The sequence below is a fragment of the Schistocerca nitens genome, chromosome 11 (genome assembly GCF_023898315.1).
Source record: "Schistocerca nitens isolate TAMUIC-IGC-003100 chromosome 11, iqSchNite1.1, whole genome shotgun sequence".
NCBI lineage: Eukaryota > Metazoa > Arthropoda > Insecta > Orthoptera > Acrididae > Schistocerca > Schistocerca nitens.
Window position 1 is genome coordinate 156,168,243 of NC_064624.1, and position 19,050 is coordinate 156,187,292.

Consider the following 19,050-nt stretch of genomic DNA (forward strand, 5'->3'; position numbering starts at 1 on the left):
TGTAAGTTTTAGGTCATAAATGCTTGCATATTTTACTGTTTTTTAGGTAATTAAAATCCGGGCCCTAGTCATTAGTTACCGGACTGTGACGGGAACAGCAGCCACTTCCGTATGAGCCTGAAGACGGTTCTCTACTCTGGACCGACAATCACCGGTTACCAGTCAATATTGCATTCGAGGAGCATCTTCAGTGAAGGTACTGACAAATTTTCACCTTTTAATCGTGCCTGTCTGCAGCTTGACATGTCTTCTTTACGGTAGTAGCAATCTGTCTTTTCCTACATTGTTGAATTTGAACCTTTCCAATTTCAATTACAAGTAGAGGAACAGTGGTTAGTACGTGCCTGTGACAAGTAAGAGCCACTTGATGTTTCTCAGGTTTGCCACAAAATGGCAGACGTACAGTGCTCGGAAAAAAAGCACAGATATCACTCCGCCATTTGCTAGATCCTGGGTCATGAATCTGTGAAATTTGTGTTAAAAGAAACTTTATGAGTTTTGAGTGTTGAGTCTGGTGAACAGTGTAAGTTTTAGCATCAGTCTATACTTCTGAAGGTAAGAAGTACTACTATTGTACTTACATTAATATTTAAATAGTGTAATGTAGATTGTACTGTAATCCCGTTCACTCAAGCATGTTTCTGAGTAGTATGGGCCATACCAAAGTTGGATGGTAAGGGCTATACACAAAACTTTTTGTTTTGTTTTTAAAGAACAAGGCCGAGGTTGAAGAAACAGCGTACCAATGAGGGGCGAGATGAGAATTCTACAATAAAGCAAAAGGTTTCAAGTGTTTATGAAGGTGAAACGACCAAAAAGGCTGCTGGCTTTGACACAGCTGGTAAATTTTTGTTTGTCGGCTGCTGACATTGTTTTGATTCGTTTCTATTTCCAATAACATTCCGACTGTGGATTCAGTTTTAATTTCTTGCATTAGTTGTCTAACCATGGAGCAATTCACTTTTGGCAATGTGTGCCAATCGCGAAAACATTTTATAAGAATGGAGAAAGTTGTGCAGCAACTATCAGGCAACTTCGCACGATTCAGTGTTCTGAGCAGAACACTGCAGTGGTTTGTGACAGTGTGGCTGTTAGCCCAATGAGATCAATTCATCACTCTTCCCAACAATAGAGCTTATGTTGTTCATCAGTACAGAGGATTCTCTGGAATGATCTCCACTACCACACCTATAAAATTTAGTTGACAGAACAGCTGAAAGTGACAGATCACCAGAAGAGACGACAATTTGTTGACTGGGTTCTGAGAGGATGACAGGAGGTCAACAGCTTCGCAAGCAAAATCATCTTCAGTGATGAAGCACATTTCCACTTGAATGATTTTGTGAATAAGCAGAACTGCCATCAGAAAATCCTCGCACAATCCAAAAAAGGGGAACGCGTCCACAAAGCGTGACAGTTCAGTGCGGGCTTTGGTCGGGCGGCAACATCGGCCCTTATTTTTCTGAAGATGAGGCAGGACAAGCTGTGACAGCCAGTGGAGGCCGATACCGTACAGTAATAAGCGAGTTTTTGTCACATCATTTGGACGGAATGGACACTGAATACTTGTGGTTTCAGCAGGACGGTGTCACCTACCATACTTCTTGCAAAACAATTCAGTTCCTCCACGAGCAGTTTCCGGATCACTTCATTTCGCGCAATGTCTATCATCGATGGCCACCGAGGTCATACGACTTAACACCTTGAGACTTTTCTTTGTGGTCATCTTAAGTCAATGGTGTATACCAATAAACCCCAAAACATCCGTGACTTGGAGGAGGAAATATGATGAGTTGCCAACAAAATGGATGTGAAAACTTGTCTTGTAGTCATAGTGAATTTCATGGACAGAGTTCTTGCATGTCAGCACAGTAGAGGTGGTCGTATGTCTCACAGTTTTCCTACACAAAATTGGAAGGCTAGAAGAACATATCTATGTATTTTGTTTCTGTTTCTTGTAAAAATAAACTTCATACTTTGATGTATCAAAAACAGCGCCCTTTTTGAACCACCCTGTACATGTAAAGGAAGTCCGCCCGGTTGGCTGTGCGGTCTAACGCACAGCTTTCCGGGCAGGAAGGTGTGTCGGTCCCTGGTACGAATCCACATGGTGGATTTGTGTCGAGGTCCGGTGAGCCGGCCAGTCTGTGGATGGTTTTTAGGCAGTTTTCAATCTGCCTCAGCAAACGTGGGCTGGTTCCCCTTATTCCGCCTCAGCTACACTGTGTCGGCGATTGCTGAGCAAACAAGTTCTCCACATACGCGTACACCACCATTACTCTACCACGCAAACATAGGGGTTACCGTATTTACTCGAATCTAAGCCTCACTTTTTTTCCGGTTTTTGTAATCCAAAAAAACCGCCTGCAGCTTAGAATCGAGTGCAAAGTAAGCGGAAGTCCTGAAAAATGTTGGTAGGTGCCACCACAACTAACTTCTGCCGTCGAATATATGTAGCGCTACGCAGGCATGCTTTGCAGGCACAAAGATAAATACTGGCGCAAAAACCTCTGCGTAAAAAAAAAAAAAAAAAAAAAAAAAAAAAAAAAAAAAAAAAAAAACACCCCACCCACCCACCCACACACACACACACACGTGGAAGACAAGCTTTTTTCTCCACCCCAAGTTTCGACCACAGCATTTTCATACATTACCCAACGAAGTGCGGAAGTCCTGAAAAATGTTGGTAGGTGCCGCCACAACTAACTTCTGCCGTCGAATATATGTAGCGCTACGCAGGCATGCTTTGCAGGCACAAAGATAAATACTGGCGCAAAAACCTCTGCGTAAAAAAAAAAAAAAAAAAACACACACACACACACACACACACACACACACACACACATGTGGAAGACAAGCTTTTTTCTCCACCCCAAGTTTCGACCACAGCATTTTCATACATTACCCAACGAAGTAAATACAAATTCCGTGTTGTTCATCTTCGAATGTAGCAGCATTTCAATGTACTATGAAAATCCGACTGTCAAGGCTGTTTGGGATGTTTGTCAATATGGCCAACTCTAAGATCTGAATTTTTTCCTACCTGTGAGTAGTAAGAATTATACGAATATAAACATTTTGCCATGTATTCTTTCGTGTTTGCTGCTATCTCATTTAAATCCTGTCTGCCTAATAAACTACGAAACTAGAGTGAGATAACAGTAAACGCAGAAGAATATACATATCGTGTCATGTTTATATTCTTATTATTCTTATGCCTAATAGTGATACAGTCAGAAATGAAGCACGGCAATTGACTAGATTTTTAAATCTAAGATGACTCTAATTTCTGTGCAGAATGTAATGTACTAAAGAAGCATCTGCAAAGATTTTCAAATGGAGAAAAATTTTCGCTAAACTCTCGTTCAGAACATCTTCCATCACACGCAGTCTATTATTTGGTTCTTGTTGATCATTATCAAAGGAAGCAGCAGTGTAAGTAACAACAAATAGCATTCTCTTGCCATTGTTTTGCTAACGACATGATTCCTCTCTTTTTTTTTTTTTTTTTTTTAATTGTTAACTGCGGTAGCATGCTCAAAAGCAAGTCATGCCGCGAGCGGCGACAGGTCGTAAACACTCATTATCAGAATGCAACAAACAATGCATGACACAGTACAGTAATGCATTTTCAGCTTAGAGTGACATAAACACCTATAACAAAGAGAATGGCACTTATCAGATCAAAGAAAAATAAGCAATCAATTCAAACCAGACGAAGCACGTGAAAAAGGAAGGGTACCCGTATAAATACGGACGGAGCACCTGACGCATAGCAATGGCTACCTGGTAAAGCTTAACTGCTAAGCTTACGACTCGAACCAAACTACTGTAGCTGTGTCGTCATTCATTCGACCTAAATTGTCTCATATTACAATGGACCAACTTTGTTTCGATTTGGAGGTGCGGCCTCAAACTTTTCTTTCCCCTTGAATTTCGAGTCTCAAATTTCAGGTGCGGCTTAGATTCTGGAAAAATTTTTTTCCTTGATTTCAAGTCTCATTTTTCAGGTGCGGCTTAGATTCGAGTGCGGCTTAGATTCGAGTAAATACGGTACACTCGTCTGGCGTGAGACGTTCCCTGGCGGGGGGTCCACCGGGGGCCGAACCGCACAATAACCCTAGGTTCAGTGTGGGGCAGCGGAGGGGTGAAGTGGACTGCGTTAGTCGCCATGGGGTTGCGGTCCACTGCGACTGCGGCGTGGACGGAGCCTCTCCGTCATTTCTAGGTCCCCGATTAACATAACATAACATAACGTAACATAACATGTAAAGGAAAGCAAAATGATTTTAGGGAATCAGCAGATATCTATGATCCCTTATGTGGGGGTTTTCCAAACCAACATTTTAAGGAAAGTATGAAGAACTGCTTGTAGCACAAGAGCAGTTTTGATTCCTAATTAATGCTGCTGGCTAAGACTGAGTTTCAAAAGTTGGCTTATCATTTGGCAGAAAATTTAAAAACTGTCTCACCAGTTTAACAGAGAAAAAAAAGTGACAAGTAAAAATTTCTGTCAAACCTGAATGAAGAAGCACCCAGAACTGTTTTCCAAAAATCCTCAGCCCATAAGTTTAATGTGCTGTGTCAGGTTCAGTAGACAAGTTTAGATGTTTGTTTATCATCATGTACATTTAATATTTAAATGAGGTAATTTATTTGGGAACCAAATGACACTTTTTTTATTTAAAAACCTATATTTTGTTGTACGGTCCATACTATCTGACACTATTCATCGTATCTAAAAATGTGTATCTTAGAAAATCTTTTTGTTGCTGTGTCATTTTCATTACAAATCTTTTTCCATCATTTACACATAAACAAATGTTCTGGTATAGGTATTATGCAGCTATACCTTATTTCAAACCAACAACAAAAGTTTTATACGAATTTTCTTTAACTGGACCACACTTTCTGCCATTCCTGTGACATTTCTGCTATCTCTTATCTCTGCCCCTTACAACTGTTTTTCTTTTCTGAACACAGTGCCATCTTCTAGCAAATATCGCTGCAATGAGAAAGCTGTAGGTACCTATCGATTGTCACTCACAACCTACCGAAATGGCTGCTCCCTTAGGGCACAGAGAGTGATAAACAAATGAAGTAATTCAAGAACACAGCTCAACGTGTGTGTGCCACTATACTGATATAAATATAAATGTTCATTTGTTTATACATTTTTACTATATTCTGGAGTATTGCATCTAAGATAAATATTGTTCTCCACTAAGAACACTGTCTACACTAGATAACTCATGTCTTGCAGAGATCACTCTGAAGATTCTCGAATTCCGACACTCAGTTTATAGTACATTTAATCTGAAGTGGTTTTTTGTGCTGGTGATAAAAACCGCATTTTCTTAGGTGCTAGATTTACATTTCTGAATGTTTCAAGCAAGTTGTCAATCTCTGCATCACTAGAAATTTTAGTAATATTAGACTGTCAACATGTTTTTACAAAATTACTACTGTTTAAAGTAAGTGCACTGCCATGAAGATTCATGCACATCAGAGATTTCACACAGACATCCCACATGGTCCGTACCTGGGGAAGTTGTTCTTCCACTCAGTCTCCAGGTTGAAGCGTGTCGCCTTGAAGGCATCTGCCTGCTGCTCCACAGTCTCACGCACCATCTTCCAGAAGCATTCCGAAACCGCCATGCTCAGGTTGCGTGTCGTCACCTGGTTTGGCATCACCACTCCATCCCTGAAATCGATTCACAATCAAATGCCTTAGTCCTATGACAACCTACTACAAAGATGGGTGGATGTGGGTGTGGGGGTGTGGTTGGACACACACACACACACACACACACACACACACACACACACACAGAGAGAGAGACAGAGAGAGAGAGAGAGAGAGAGAGAACCTTCCTCATGAAGGAACTTCATGTAAGTCATGTCCATTCCTGTACTACTGTTTGCAAACACTATAGACATTTTATTAAAATTTTTAACAATTTATTATTGTTTTGAACATGGCTGCTTGGTTCAGTGACCTTTTGTAAATTAAAATTGAAATTAACGAGTCCTCGGTCACAATTTTTAGTCTTATTAACTAGGTTTCAACACTTTTAAAGAGTGCCTTCATCAGAATTTAAACGTTTAAAGTAGCCTATAACATAATTACAAATTTATGGGAAAAGAAATTTTTTATATAAAAGTATAAGTACTGACTAACAATACAAGACAGAGACAGTGCTTACATGTCACGTATAAAATAAATAACAGGCCAGAAGGGCTTCAGTCACCTCCCCTCCCCCCCCCCCCCCCTCCCGCATGTGACTGTACAGGTATAAGCAGCCCATAGTGGCTCACCTTCATGTATTTTTTTAAAAAAAATTGTGGCTAAAGCCCTTCTGGCCTGTTATTTATTCTATACATGACATGTAAGTACTGTCTCTGTCCTGTATTGTTAGTCAGTACTTACACTTTTACAGAAAAAAATTTATTTCCCCATAAATTTGTAATTATGTTATAGGCCACTTTAAACGTTTAAATTGTGACTAAGGCACTCTCAGAAGTGTTGAAACCTGGTTAATAATACTAAAAATTGTGATAGAGGGCTCATTTGTTTCATCTATCGACGTGCCAGCGCTTTCATTTGGTAAGTCACATCATCTTTGTTTTTAGATATATTTTTTCCCACGTGGAATGTTTCCATAAAGATGATGTGACTTACCAAATGAAAGCGCTGGCAGGTCGACAGACACACAAACAAACACAAACATACACACAAAATTCAAGCTTTCACAACAAACTTTTACCTCATCAGGAAAGAGGGAAGGAGAGGGAAAGACGAAAGGATGTGGGTTTTAAGGGAGAGGGTAAGGAGTCATTCCAATCTTGGGAGCGGAAAGACTTACCTTAGGGGGAAAAAGGGACAGGTATACACTCGCACGCACGCACGCACGCACGCACGCACGCACGCACGCACACACACACACACACACACACACACACACACACACACACACACATCCATCCGCACATATACAGACACAAGCAGACATATGTAAAGGCAAAGAGTTTGTGCAGAGATCTCTGTCTTGCATATTGCCCTGTATTCCACCTTTAAGCTATCAGGTATTCAAATCTTGTCCAATGCAGTCTCCAACAATCAGTCTTTCCTTCTCATCCCGTGCAGTAAGTCTCCCCTGACCTGCAGTTCTGGGTGACTTTTCTGAAATCTAACACTTTTCCTAGACATCTCCAGTCCTTTTCCTTCACTCCTCTTCCTTCCCATTCAACCCTTCTACCTGAAGAAGCCACTGGCTCTGAAAGCATGCCTAATTATAACCATCTTTTACGTGTGTGTTATGCCACCATTTGGTGAGTAGATTTTTTATTTTATCTAGCTACATTACATTAACAACGTACGAAAAGATAGATTGCTACTTACAGTAAAAAAGACACAATAAGTTACAGACAGACAGAATTAATAGACACTTATACATAAGCTTTCGGCCAAAGCCTTCGCCACAATGAGACAAACACACACATTCATTCACACATGACTGCCAACTCTGGCAGCTTGGGCCACAATGCAACTACCACGTGGGATTGGTGCTTCCATCCTACGTGATAGCTGCTTTGTAGCTCGAGCTGCCAGAGATGGCAGTCTTGTGTACATGAGGTGTGCTTGTGTGAATGAATGGTGTGCGTTTCTCTTTTTTTCATGAAGGCTGTGACCAAAAGCTTATGGGTAAGTGCCTCAATTGCATCCATCTGCAACTCAGCATGTCATCTTTATAATAAGTAGCTGTCTATCTTAACCTACATTGTAAATTCTTTTCAAGGTAGATTTCTGATGGTCACTGAACCTGCTACTGGAGAAAAAGAAAGTGTGTGTGAGAGAGAGAGAGAGAGAGAGAGAGAGAGAGAGAGAGAGAGAGAGAGAGAATAAATTACCGGATAGGAATTCTGTCTTATAATTTTACATGCTGACTGAAAAAGTAAAGAAGCACCCAGTAGGAGAAGAAGAAATAAAAAATAAGTTTACTGGTCGAGACGGTACAATATGTTATTTCGGTGATGATAAAATCGGGTTGAAATGGCTCTGAGCATTATGGGACTTAACTTCTGAGGTCATCAGTCCCCTAGAACTTAGAACTACTTAAACCTAACTAACCTGAGGACATCAGACACATCCATGCCCGAGGCAGGATTTGAACCTGCGACCGTAGCTCCAGACTGCAGCGCCTAGAACCGCTCGGCCACCACGGCCGGCTAAAATTGGGTCAAATTTACAAAGTTTTGGCCCACTTGTCAGTACAACATTGCACTTGATCTAGCTTGGAAAGGTGTCAAAGCTGTTGTAAGTTCCCCTGAGGCAAACTGGCCTGCACGTGTCATAATTGGTCCTCAATGTATCGGACGCTGGCACTGGGACCGAGTTGGCATCCGAGCCAGATCTATTGGTGACAGATGTGGAGATCTTCCCGGCCACAGAAGTACCTCGACATCACGCAGACAGTTTGCAGACACACGTGCCGTATGTGATAAGCGTTATCCTATTGAAAAATGACAGTACGATACTCTTTCACACAAGCGGCAAAACGTGCACGAGGCATAACACACAAAGAACAAAGACTGAGAATGTGATGTAGCACTGCGCCATTAGGCTTCCCTCAATCACTACCGGGTCATACCTGACGGTTCCCCACACCACGATGACAGGAGTAATGCCCCTGTGCTTCTCTGAAACATTGGAAGATCAGCTCGTCTCCCCAGATTGCTACCACATTCACCGATGCCAGTCTCCCGGGAGAGTGCATCGACGAATGCAATGTGATGCCATTTGTCAGAATTCTGCACTGTCTGTTAATGTCACCACTTCAAATGCACGGCACAATGGCAAAGAATGATGTCGGAAGCCCGTTACTCGTTCTCAAATGACGAGTACTGACGTGAAGGGGTTACGAGGTGCTCGGTGCACAATACAGCGATCAGACCTCACGGTGCTCAGATGTGGTCGACCGAGTCCGAGGTGACAAAATGCTTATCCTCTTATCTCGTGCTGTTCAACATCGGCCACTGTCACATCCGGCACTGTGGGATTCGACCAGCTGCCCAAATAGAGAGCCACAGTGAGGCCCCTTTCAAACTCTGTACGATTCCACAACTCAAATTGTTTACATAGCCACCATGATATACTTATATTATGTCCCACTGACAGCTGACCATACTTCAGGGTGCTTCACTTTTATTGTCAGGCAGTGCATTTTTTTTCCCCAAATTAATTTACCTCTTGAAATAAACAAAATAAAATGTTAATCTTTTTCTTTCTCAAATAAGTAATTAAAGAATACTGTGCTAAAAGGAAGACCAATAACTGAGTTCGTTTCTGTTGTTCCATCCATATCCGCTGTTTGGCCCTCCTCTCGTTTTCATCGAGATTGCATCTCAGTTCTGTAAAACTGGTGGTCCTAATCCCTTAACACTTTTTTTGTTTGTTTGCATTAGTTTGGGTCAGTTAATAACATTTTTGAAGACTGCACGAGTCTGTCTGATGGAGCTGTTCGAGTCCATTCTTACTAGTTGTCCCAGCAGTCAGATTCTACACATAGGCAGTGTAATCACAGATCTGGCAGGAGCTTTCTGCACTGTGTTTTGGGAGATGTATTCCAGCTTTAACTCCTGTAAAGATTTTCTTGTTATTTCCCATTATTTTACTACTCACTTCTCCTATAATGTCTCGTGTCAGGAGTAAGCGTCTCTGATGCACACGTTGCCTCTGGTTTGATCACAGTTTTAGAACTTCAATTTTGCAGTTCCAGGAGCAGATTTCTTTCTTGTTACAAATATTTTCTGTGAAGTGAAATGTGGCTTCCACTCCCTCAAATCTGTATGTAGAAATCTTCTTTTTAACAGTGTTTCTGACTAACTGTATTTACTCGAATCTAAGCCGCACTTTTTTTCCGGTTTTTGTAATCCAAAAAACTGCCTGCAGCTTACAAGGAGAATCAAGTGCAAAGTAAGCGGAAGTTCTGAAAAATGTTGGTAGGTGTCGCCACAACTAACTTCTGCTGTCGAATATATGTAGCGCTACACAGGCATCCATGTTGTTGTTGTGGTCTTCAGTCCTGAGACTGGTTTGATGCAGCTCTCCATGCTACTCTATCCTGTGCAAGCTTCTTCATCTCCCAGTACCTACTGCAGCCTACATCCTTCTGAATCTGCTTAGTGTATTCATCTCTTGGTCTCCCTCTACGATTTTTACCCTCCACACTGCCCTCCAATGCTAAATTTGTGATCCCTTGATGCCTCAGGACATGTCCTACCAACCGATCCCTTCTTCTAGTCAAGTTGTGCCACAAACTTCTCTTTTCCCCAATCCTATTCAATACCTCCTCATTAGTTACGTGATCTACCCACCTAATCTTCAACATTCTTCTGTAGCACCACATTTCAAAAGCTTCTGTTCTCTTCTTGTCCACACTATTTATTGTCCATGTTTCACTTCCATACACGGCTACACTCCATACAAATACTTTCAGAAACGACTTCCTGACACTTAAATCTATACTCGACAGGCATGCATTGCAGGCACAAAGATAAATACTGGCGCCAAAACCTCTGCGTCAGTAAATAAATTGGGAGGGTGGGGTGGGGGGGTGGGGGGGGGGAGACGAGCTTTTTTTTTTTTTTCCTCCGTCCTGAGTTTCGACCATAGCATTTTCAAACATTATCCATCGAAGTAAATACAAATTCCATATTGTTCATCTTTGAATGTTGCGGTGTTTCAATGTACTACGAAAATCCGACTGGCAAGACTGTTTGGGATGTTTGTCAATATGGCCAACTCTATGTTCTGAATTTTTTCCTACCTGTGAGAAAAGATGGTTGCTAATAGGAACTTTTATGAATTGTGAATCACATGCACTATTCTCTTCACCATAAGAATAATACGAATACAAACATTTTGCCATGTATTCTTTCGTGTTTGCTGCTATCTCATTTAAATTCTGTCTGCCTAATAAACTACAAAACTAGATAGAGACAACAGCAAACGCGGAAGAATAAACATATCATGTCATGTTTATATTCATATTATTCTTATGAGTAATAGTGATACAGTCAGAAATGAAGCACGGCAATTGACTAGATTTTGGAATCTAAGATGACTAATTTCTATGCAGAATGTAATGTACTAAAGAGGCGTCTGCAAAGATTTTCAAACGGAGAAAATTTTTCGCTAAACTCTCGTTCAGAACATCTTCAATCATACGCAGTCTATTATTTGGTTCTTGTTGATCATTATCAAAGAAAGCAGCAGTGTTAAGTAACAACAAATAGCAGTCTCTTGCCATTGTTTCGCTAATGAGACGATTCCTCTCTTTTTTTTTTAAATTGTAAGCAGTGGTAGCGCGCACAAAAGCAAGCCATGCCGCGAGTGGCGACAGGCTGTAAACACTCATCATCAGAATGCGAGAAACAATGCATGACATAGTACAGTAACGCATTTTCAGCTTAGTGTGACATAAACACCTATAACAAAGAGAACAGCACTTATCAGATCAAAGAAAATTAAGTAATCAATTCAAACCAGGCGAAGCATGTGAAAAAGGAAGGGTACCCGTATAAATACAGACGGAGCGCCTGACACATAGCAATGGCTACCTGGTAAAGCTTAACTGCTAAGCTTACGACTCGAACCAAACTACTGTAGCTGTATCGTCATTCATTCGACCTAAATTGTGTCTCATATTACAATGGACCAACTTTGTTTCGATTTGGAGGTGCGGCCTAAAACTTCTCTCTCCCCTTAAATTTCGAGTCTCAAATTTCAGGTGCGGCTTAGATTCGGGAAATTTTTTTCCCTTGATTTCGAGTCTCATTTTTCAGGTGCGGCTTAGAATCGAGTGCGGCTTAGATTCGAGTAAATACGGTAGGTAGAATTTTTTCTGTGAAAAGTGTCCTGTTACACCATATTTATTTAGTCACAATCTCTTCACTAGCTGCAGTTGCTCTATTTTGAACGGACTACAGTCTGATTAAAATTACTTCATAGTTGATACTTGAAGTGTTGGAGCTGGTTTCCTCCAATAACAGCACTAAACATCACACCTGAAATGTTTGCCGTTGCCAAACTGCCACAACAATTCATCAGTTCAGTTGAAATTCCTCGTCTGGCGTTCTTTCTTTATTTGTTTGGATACCAAATCACATCGTTGCGATTGGGTCACCAGAGTGATACATGTAACGACATAACATAGCACGGTTGCATAGTGCAACAGTTAATATTGAAACCTCATGTGTAGGTTATCTCGTGCATCAAAAATAGTGAATTATTTTTTATTTCTAAATCTGACCACAATGATTTGATTATTATTGTTATTCAATTAACTGTTTTAAATTTATTATTTATCACTAGTTCTTTTCTGTGTCATTTTCACAATCGTATTGACTTTTTTATTTCCTCTTATTTTTCTTCCTATCATTCCTTTTCCATTTTCAATCTGCTTGTGTCGCCTATAATCTCTAACAAAATGGCAAAAAGGACTGCTCGTCAGTTGGTAATGTGTCAGCTCGTGTAGCAAGTGTGAGGACAGTTTCAGGTAACCAATGATAGTAAGAAATTACAGTTTGCTTTTAGCACTGCAACTGCATTGTGTGTGTGTGTGTGTGTGTGTGTGTGTGTGTGTGTGTGTCTCGAGTTTGGGCGTAGAAGTTAGCTTTAATCACTGTGAACAGAGTGATCGTGCTTTTAGTTCTGCTGCACATTGTTGACCACCATTTCCTTAGGTACACTGCAAAACGTGTCATTTGCCACAGTTCATTCATTGGTCATTTAAAATCAGCTGTCAACACAGCATCTCACATTTCCAATATATCTCGCAGTTGCCGCTTCCAACATTGCTCTGCATTTCACATTAACAGCATTTGTGAATGGACCTGCCACGTTTGTGTGTCAGTTATAACTGAGCGGTAGGCAGCAGCCGATATGGTAACACCGTAGTAGCAAGTGACAGACATCAACTATGAGGTAATATTAATCGGACTATAGCAACACCACCTTCTGAACAGTATGGAGATAAGTACCATTCCAGAGTACTGATGGATATGCCTACGTCTTCTTACAGACAAATGATACTCTCGACTAAAAATAATAAAATAATGTGTCAGGTGTAAGGGTACAGTTATTGGTTGGGGATACTATTTTTATTCAGCATGTGGTGACCTACACTGGGGCCAATGTAGATCTTCCAACACATAATGGCGACTGCAGTGACTTTGTGAGAGGAAATAGTTGCTTGGACATGGAAATTAGTATTTGCCAGATTCCAGACCTGTCTCAAGAGATGTGCAGACTTCCAAAGTAGAGATATATATGAGCGATGAATGCAAAATCAACTTCTGATATATTATTCTTATTCTGTATACTGAACTGAGAAGATGGTAGTGTAATGTGATTAATGTATGTATTGTGGAAGAGAATATACAAACTGTTAAATCAAAAAGAGTCTTGAAAGTTATTCATAGAAATGTGGTGTAGCAATTTTGAATTTCAATGGGAAAAGAGAGAGAGGGGGGAGGGGAGGGGGGAGGGACTGACAGCCTTAGTGGTCACACACAAAGGTAAAGCTAAAGGTAAAGGGTAAAGGTAATCAGCAGTTTCCAGTTTGAAAGCCGATACTATGCAACACTATGCTAGAAAATGGTCTTAATTAGAAAAATTTAACATGTAATGTGATTACTGGTAATGTTCGACTCACTTGAAGAGCTTGGAGTTCCTGAAGAATCGCTCCTCATACTCTTTGATGCTCTGGATGGAGTCGTCCTGTTGACCACGACCAGTCACCACAGCAAAGTAGCCCAACGCCTTCATCGGGAACAGTTTGCCTGCCAGGATCTTCTTCATCTGCACATGCAAGTCAACATGCCAGTTGTAATTCTCACACCCATTTTGACATATGGAAGTTACTCTAATGATTTATGGCAAAACTAAATTGCTGCATAGCAGGTGTACTTTCTGATGGGTAGTCATACAGCTAATTAATTTTGTGTTTGTTTATAGGAATGTGTCTGTAGCTCTGGTATGTGGCTAGAAATTACAGATGGAGTTTATTTACACCACCTATTATTTGCGGATGATCAAGTAGTAATATCACAAGATGGGGACGACGCAAATTATATATGTAACCAGTTAGCAATGGAAAACAGGAACTGAGAACTAAAGATTAACTATCAGAACACAGAATACCTCAATAATGATCCTGATTACTTATGCATAGGAGAAAAGAAAATTAAGGTGGCCAATACTTTCTGTTATTTGGAATCCACTTTAAAGTTGGAGTGAAAAATCACAGTTAGAAATTAATAAAAGAATTAGCAGTTGAAGGAAGATTATTGGAATGCTGAACTCAATCTTGTGGAGCAGAAATTTAATAACTAATCATAAGAATCATACATAAATTGATACTAGAGAGCATAGCTATGTATGGGCTGGAGACTTGGACTACTAATCTGAAATACAAAAAAAACTGCAAGCAGCAGAAATGGACTTCTGAAGAAGGTCCACAAGAATTTCTAGTAAAGAGAAAATAAGAAATAATGAAATAATTAAGAGAATGGAAGTACGAGAAAGAATACAAGATGTGATTGATACAAGAAAAAGAAGAATGGAGGAAACCAGAATACCAGAACTGATCCTGGAATGGGAACTGGAGGGGAAAAGAGAAGAGGATTTCCTATGACCACCTGGCTCCAAAATGTACACTTGACAGTGAGAAGACTTGGGGCAGAGGAACAAGATCTACAAGATTGAAACACCTGGAGGGACATCCTGAGGAGATAAATTAAGATCTTATGTAACAAACGCAGTAATTTTCGAGTATTGGTTATGTTGAAGAAAAACTGTTGTGTGGAGGAAAAACTTACTAAATAAAAAAAATTAAATGTGTACAACTAATTTTATAGTAATTTTAATCATACTTAAAGAGAAAAAGGGCATTCCAAATCCCTTTTACTTATACATAGATGAATGTCTATGTAAGTTCAGATATTTGTTTTATATTTTTATTATTTGTTTGGCGTACTCCCCACGAGACGTGCAACGGAAATAATTCGACAACATAAATCCCGCAGTCACAGTAGGCACTGCAGGGAGCAATCAACACTATATGGACTGTCTGTGAGAAGCTCCAAGTATGCCATCCCCATGTAATTCCAAAGATGTGAAAAACAACAATACTAATAAGACAAATACAATTTATGTAAAATCCACCAGATACAGGAGGAAGTGAGTCGCAGACAGGCACAATGAAAGGAATACTACCCTGCTTACCCTCATCACTTACCTCAACAGACAGCTGCTCACATCAGATACAGTCACAGGTGGGCCTCAGTATCCAGATAAAGCAACCACGTGTGTGTAAGTTGCTGTCTGAATGTTGAGAGTTACACGCCTGAAGAATAATTTTGTTTGAAAGCTTAAATATTTCTAGTATTTTTTTCATTGTGCCAGTCTGTGAATGAACCCCTCTTCTACCTGATGAGTAAAAGTATGTCCTTTCCACATTGCTGTTATTCCATCCTGGACTTTCCACCATTTGATTTTTGCAAAACTTTTGGTTTCGTAAGTAGAAATCACTAAACCACTACTGATGTGAATTTTAGTTTTGAGACGTCGAAAAAATTAAGTTGCAATGATCAGAGAAATGTTATACAGAAAGGAGAACACGTTCAAATTTGATAAATATTACATAGTTGTTGCTTATGAAAACTGAGAAAGGAGAAGAGAGAGAATATTAATAATTTTAATTTTGATTCACCCCCGACACAATTTCACTTTTCAAACTGTAATTGTGAAACTTTCTAGTTCCACATCATACGGAAAAATCACAATTATGACCCACAGAATGTGTGTATAACTGAAACGTACTCACCCTCTCCGGATTGGCGAGCGACTCCTCGGCCATGTCGACCTTGGTGAGCACGAAGATGGTGCGCTTGCCCTGGGGGTCCATCTGTGCGACGAGGTCGGTCACGTTCGAGCGCTCCGCATCCACCGAGCCGTCCTGGATGCACAGGATGATGGCATTCGGGTTCGACATGTACGCCTGTGACATCTGCCGGATCGCCTCCCGCGTGTCCGTGGCCATGTCGGTTGTCTGCGTCTGCACATATTTAGCTGACACTTACTCCTCTGCCATATTATGCCACTGTATTATAAAGCATTATCAACAGAAAGTACATACACAACATCAGAAATTTAATTCTACATTATTATTTTTTCTCACTTACTCAAAGGCGTGCTACTACAAACAGCATAGTGAACGCATTATTGTGGCCAAGATAGACACGAAGCCCACACCTACTACAGTAGTACAAGTTTATATGCCGACTAGCTCTGCAGATGACGAAGAAATTCATGAAATGTATGATGAGATAAAAGAAATTATTCAGATAGTGAAGGGAGACGAAAATTTAATAGTCACGGGTGACTGGAATTCGAGTGCAGGAAAAGGTAGAGAAGGAAACATAGTAGGTGAATATGGATTGGGGCTAAGAAATGAAAGAGGAAGCCGTCTGGTAGAATTTTGCACAGAGCATAACTTAATTATAGCTAACACTTGGTTCAAGAATCATAAAAGAAGGTTGTATACATGGAAGAATCCCGGAGATACTAAAAGGTATCAGACAGATTATATAATGGTAAGACAGAGATTTAGGAACCAGGTCTTAAATTGTAAGACATTTCCAGGGGCAGATGTGGACTCTGACCACAATCTATTGGTTATGAACCACAGATTAAAATTGAAGAAACTGCAAAAGGTAGGAATTTAAGGAGATGGGACCTGGATAAACTGACTAAACCAGAGGTTGTACAGCGTTTCAGGGAGAGCATAAGGGAACAATTGACAGCAGTGGGGGAAAGAAATACAGTAGAAGTAGAATGGGTAGCTCTGAGGGATGAAGTAGTGAAGGCAGCAGAGGATCAAGTAGGTAAAAAGACGAGGGCTAACAGAAATCCTTGGGTAACAGAAGAAATATTGAATTTAATTGATGAAAGGAGAAAATATAAAAATGCAGTAAATGAAGCAGGCAAAAAGGAATACAAACATCTCAAAAATGAGATCGACAGGAAGAGCAAAATGGCTAAGCAGGGATGGCTAGAGGACAAATGTAAAGATGTAGAGGCTTGTCTCACTAGGGGTAAGATAGATACTGCCTACAGAAAAATTAAAGAGACGTTTGGAGAAAAGAGAACCACTTGTATGAATATCAATAGCTCAGATGGAAACCCAGTTCTAAGCAAAGAAGGGAAAGCAGAAAGGTGGAAGGAGTATATAGCGGATCTATACAAGGGCGATGTACTTGAGGACAATATTATAGAAATGGAAGAGAATGTAGATGAAGATAAAATGGGAGATACGATACTGTGTAAAGAGTTTGACAGAGCATTGAAAGACCTGAGCCGAAATAAGACCCCGGGAGTAGACAACATTCCATTAGAACTACTGACGGCCTTGGGAGAGCCAGTCGTGACAAATCTCTACCATCTGGTGAGCAAGATGTATGAGACAGGCGAAATACCCTCAGACTTCAAGAAGAATATAATAATTCCAATCCCAAAGAAAGCAGGTGTTGACAGATGTGAAAATTACCGAACTATCAGTTTAATAAGTCACAGCTGCAAAATACTAACACGAATTCTTTACAGGCGAATGGAAAAACTGGTAGAAGCCGACATCGGGGAAGATCAGTTTGGATTTCGTAGAAATATTGGAACACGTGAGGCAATACTGACCTTACGACTTATCTTAAAAGAAAGATTCAGGAAAGGCAAAACTACGTTTCTAGCATTTGTAGACTTAGAGAAAGCTTTTGAAAATGTTGACTGGAACACTCTTTCAAATTCTGAAGGTGGCAGGGGTAAAATACAGGGAGCGAAAGGCTATTTACAATTTGTATAGAAAGCAGATGGCAGTTATAAGAGTCGAGGGACATGAAAGGGAGGCAGTGGTTGGGAAGGGAGTGAGACAGGATTGTAGCCTCTCCCCGATGTTATTCAATCTGTATATTGAACAAGCAGTAAAGGAAAAAAAAGAAAAATTCGGAGTAGGTATTAAAATCCATGGAGAAGAAGTAAAAACTTTGAGGTTCGCCGATGACATTGTAATTCTGTCAGAGACAGCAAAGGTCTTGGAAGAGCAGTTGAACGGAATGGAGTGTCTTGAAAGGAGGATATAAGATGAATATCAACAAAAGCAAAATGAGGATAATGGAATGTAGTCGAATTAAGTCGGGTGATGCTGAGGGAATTAGATTAGGAAATGAGATGCTTAAAATAGTAAAGGAGTTTTGCTATTTAGGGAGTAAAATAACTGATGATGGTCGAAGTAGAGAGGATATAAAATGTAGACTGGCAATGGCAAGGAAAGCGTTTCTGAAGAAGAGAAATTTGTTAACATCGAGTATAGATTTAAGTGTCAGGAAGTCGTTTCTGAAAGTATTTGTATGGAGTGTAGCCATGTATGGAAGTGAAACATGGACGATAAATAGTTTGGACAGGAAGAGAATAGAAGCTTTCGAAATGTGGTGCTACAGAAGAATGCTGAAGATTAGATGGGTAGATCACATAATTAATGAGGAGGTATTGAATAGAATTGGGGAGAAGAGGAGTTTGTGGCACAACTTGACAAGAAGAAGGGACCGGTTAGTAGCACATGTTCTGAGGCATCAAGCGATCACAAATTTAGCATTGGAGGGCAGCGTGGAGGGTAAAAATCGTAGAGGGAAACCAAGAGATGAATACACTAAGCAGATTCAGAAGGATGTAGGTTGCAGTAGGTACTGGGAGATGAAGAAACTTGCACAGGATAGGGTAGCACGGAGAGCTGCATCAAACCAGTCTCAGGACTGAAGACCACAACAACAACAACATACTGAAAGGCAAAGCCACTTCCAAATCACAGCCTTTTTTGAAGTGTTTCTAGCCCGTATGTTGTCTCTTCTCCCCAGTCTGTTTACCCTTTTCTTCGTCAGGGTTTCTTTTCTTACCAGGTCGTCATGCCACATGCCCCTCCTCCTGCCCCCCTTTTT

At 40.4% G+C, this 19,050-nt stretch overlaps 1 protein-coding gene across 3 annotated transcripts in view; it reads right to left on the bottom strand.

Moving 5' to 3' along the window:
• The window catches only part of LOC126213059 (dynamin-like 120 kDa protein, mitochondrial), a 228,132-nt gene that overhangs the window by 64,019 nt on the left and 145,063 nt on the right, over positions 1-19,050 (bottom strand). For all 3 annotated transcript variants that reach the window (XM_049940634.1, XM_049940633.1, XM_049940632.1), the window contains 3 exons: positions 15,891-16,121; positions 13,719-13,864; positions 5,543-5,704 (listed from right to left, as the gene is read on the bottom strand). In XM_049940634.1, the coding sequence (XP_049796591.1) occupies positions 5,543-5,704; positions 13,719-13,864; positions 15,891-16,121 (539 nt within the window). The remainder of the gene's footprint in view (positions 1-5,542; positions 5,705-13,718; positions 13,865-15,890; positions 16,122-19,050) is intronic.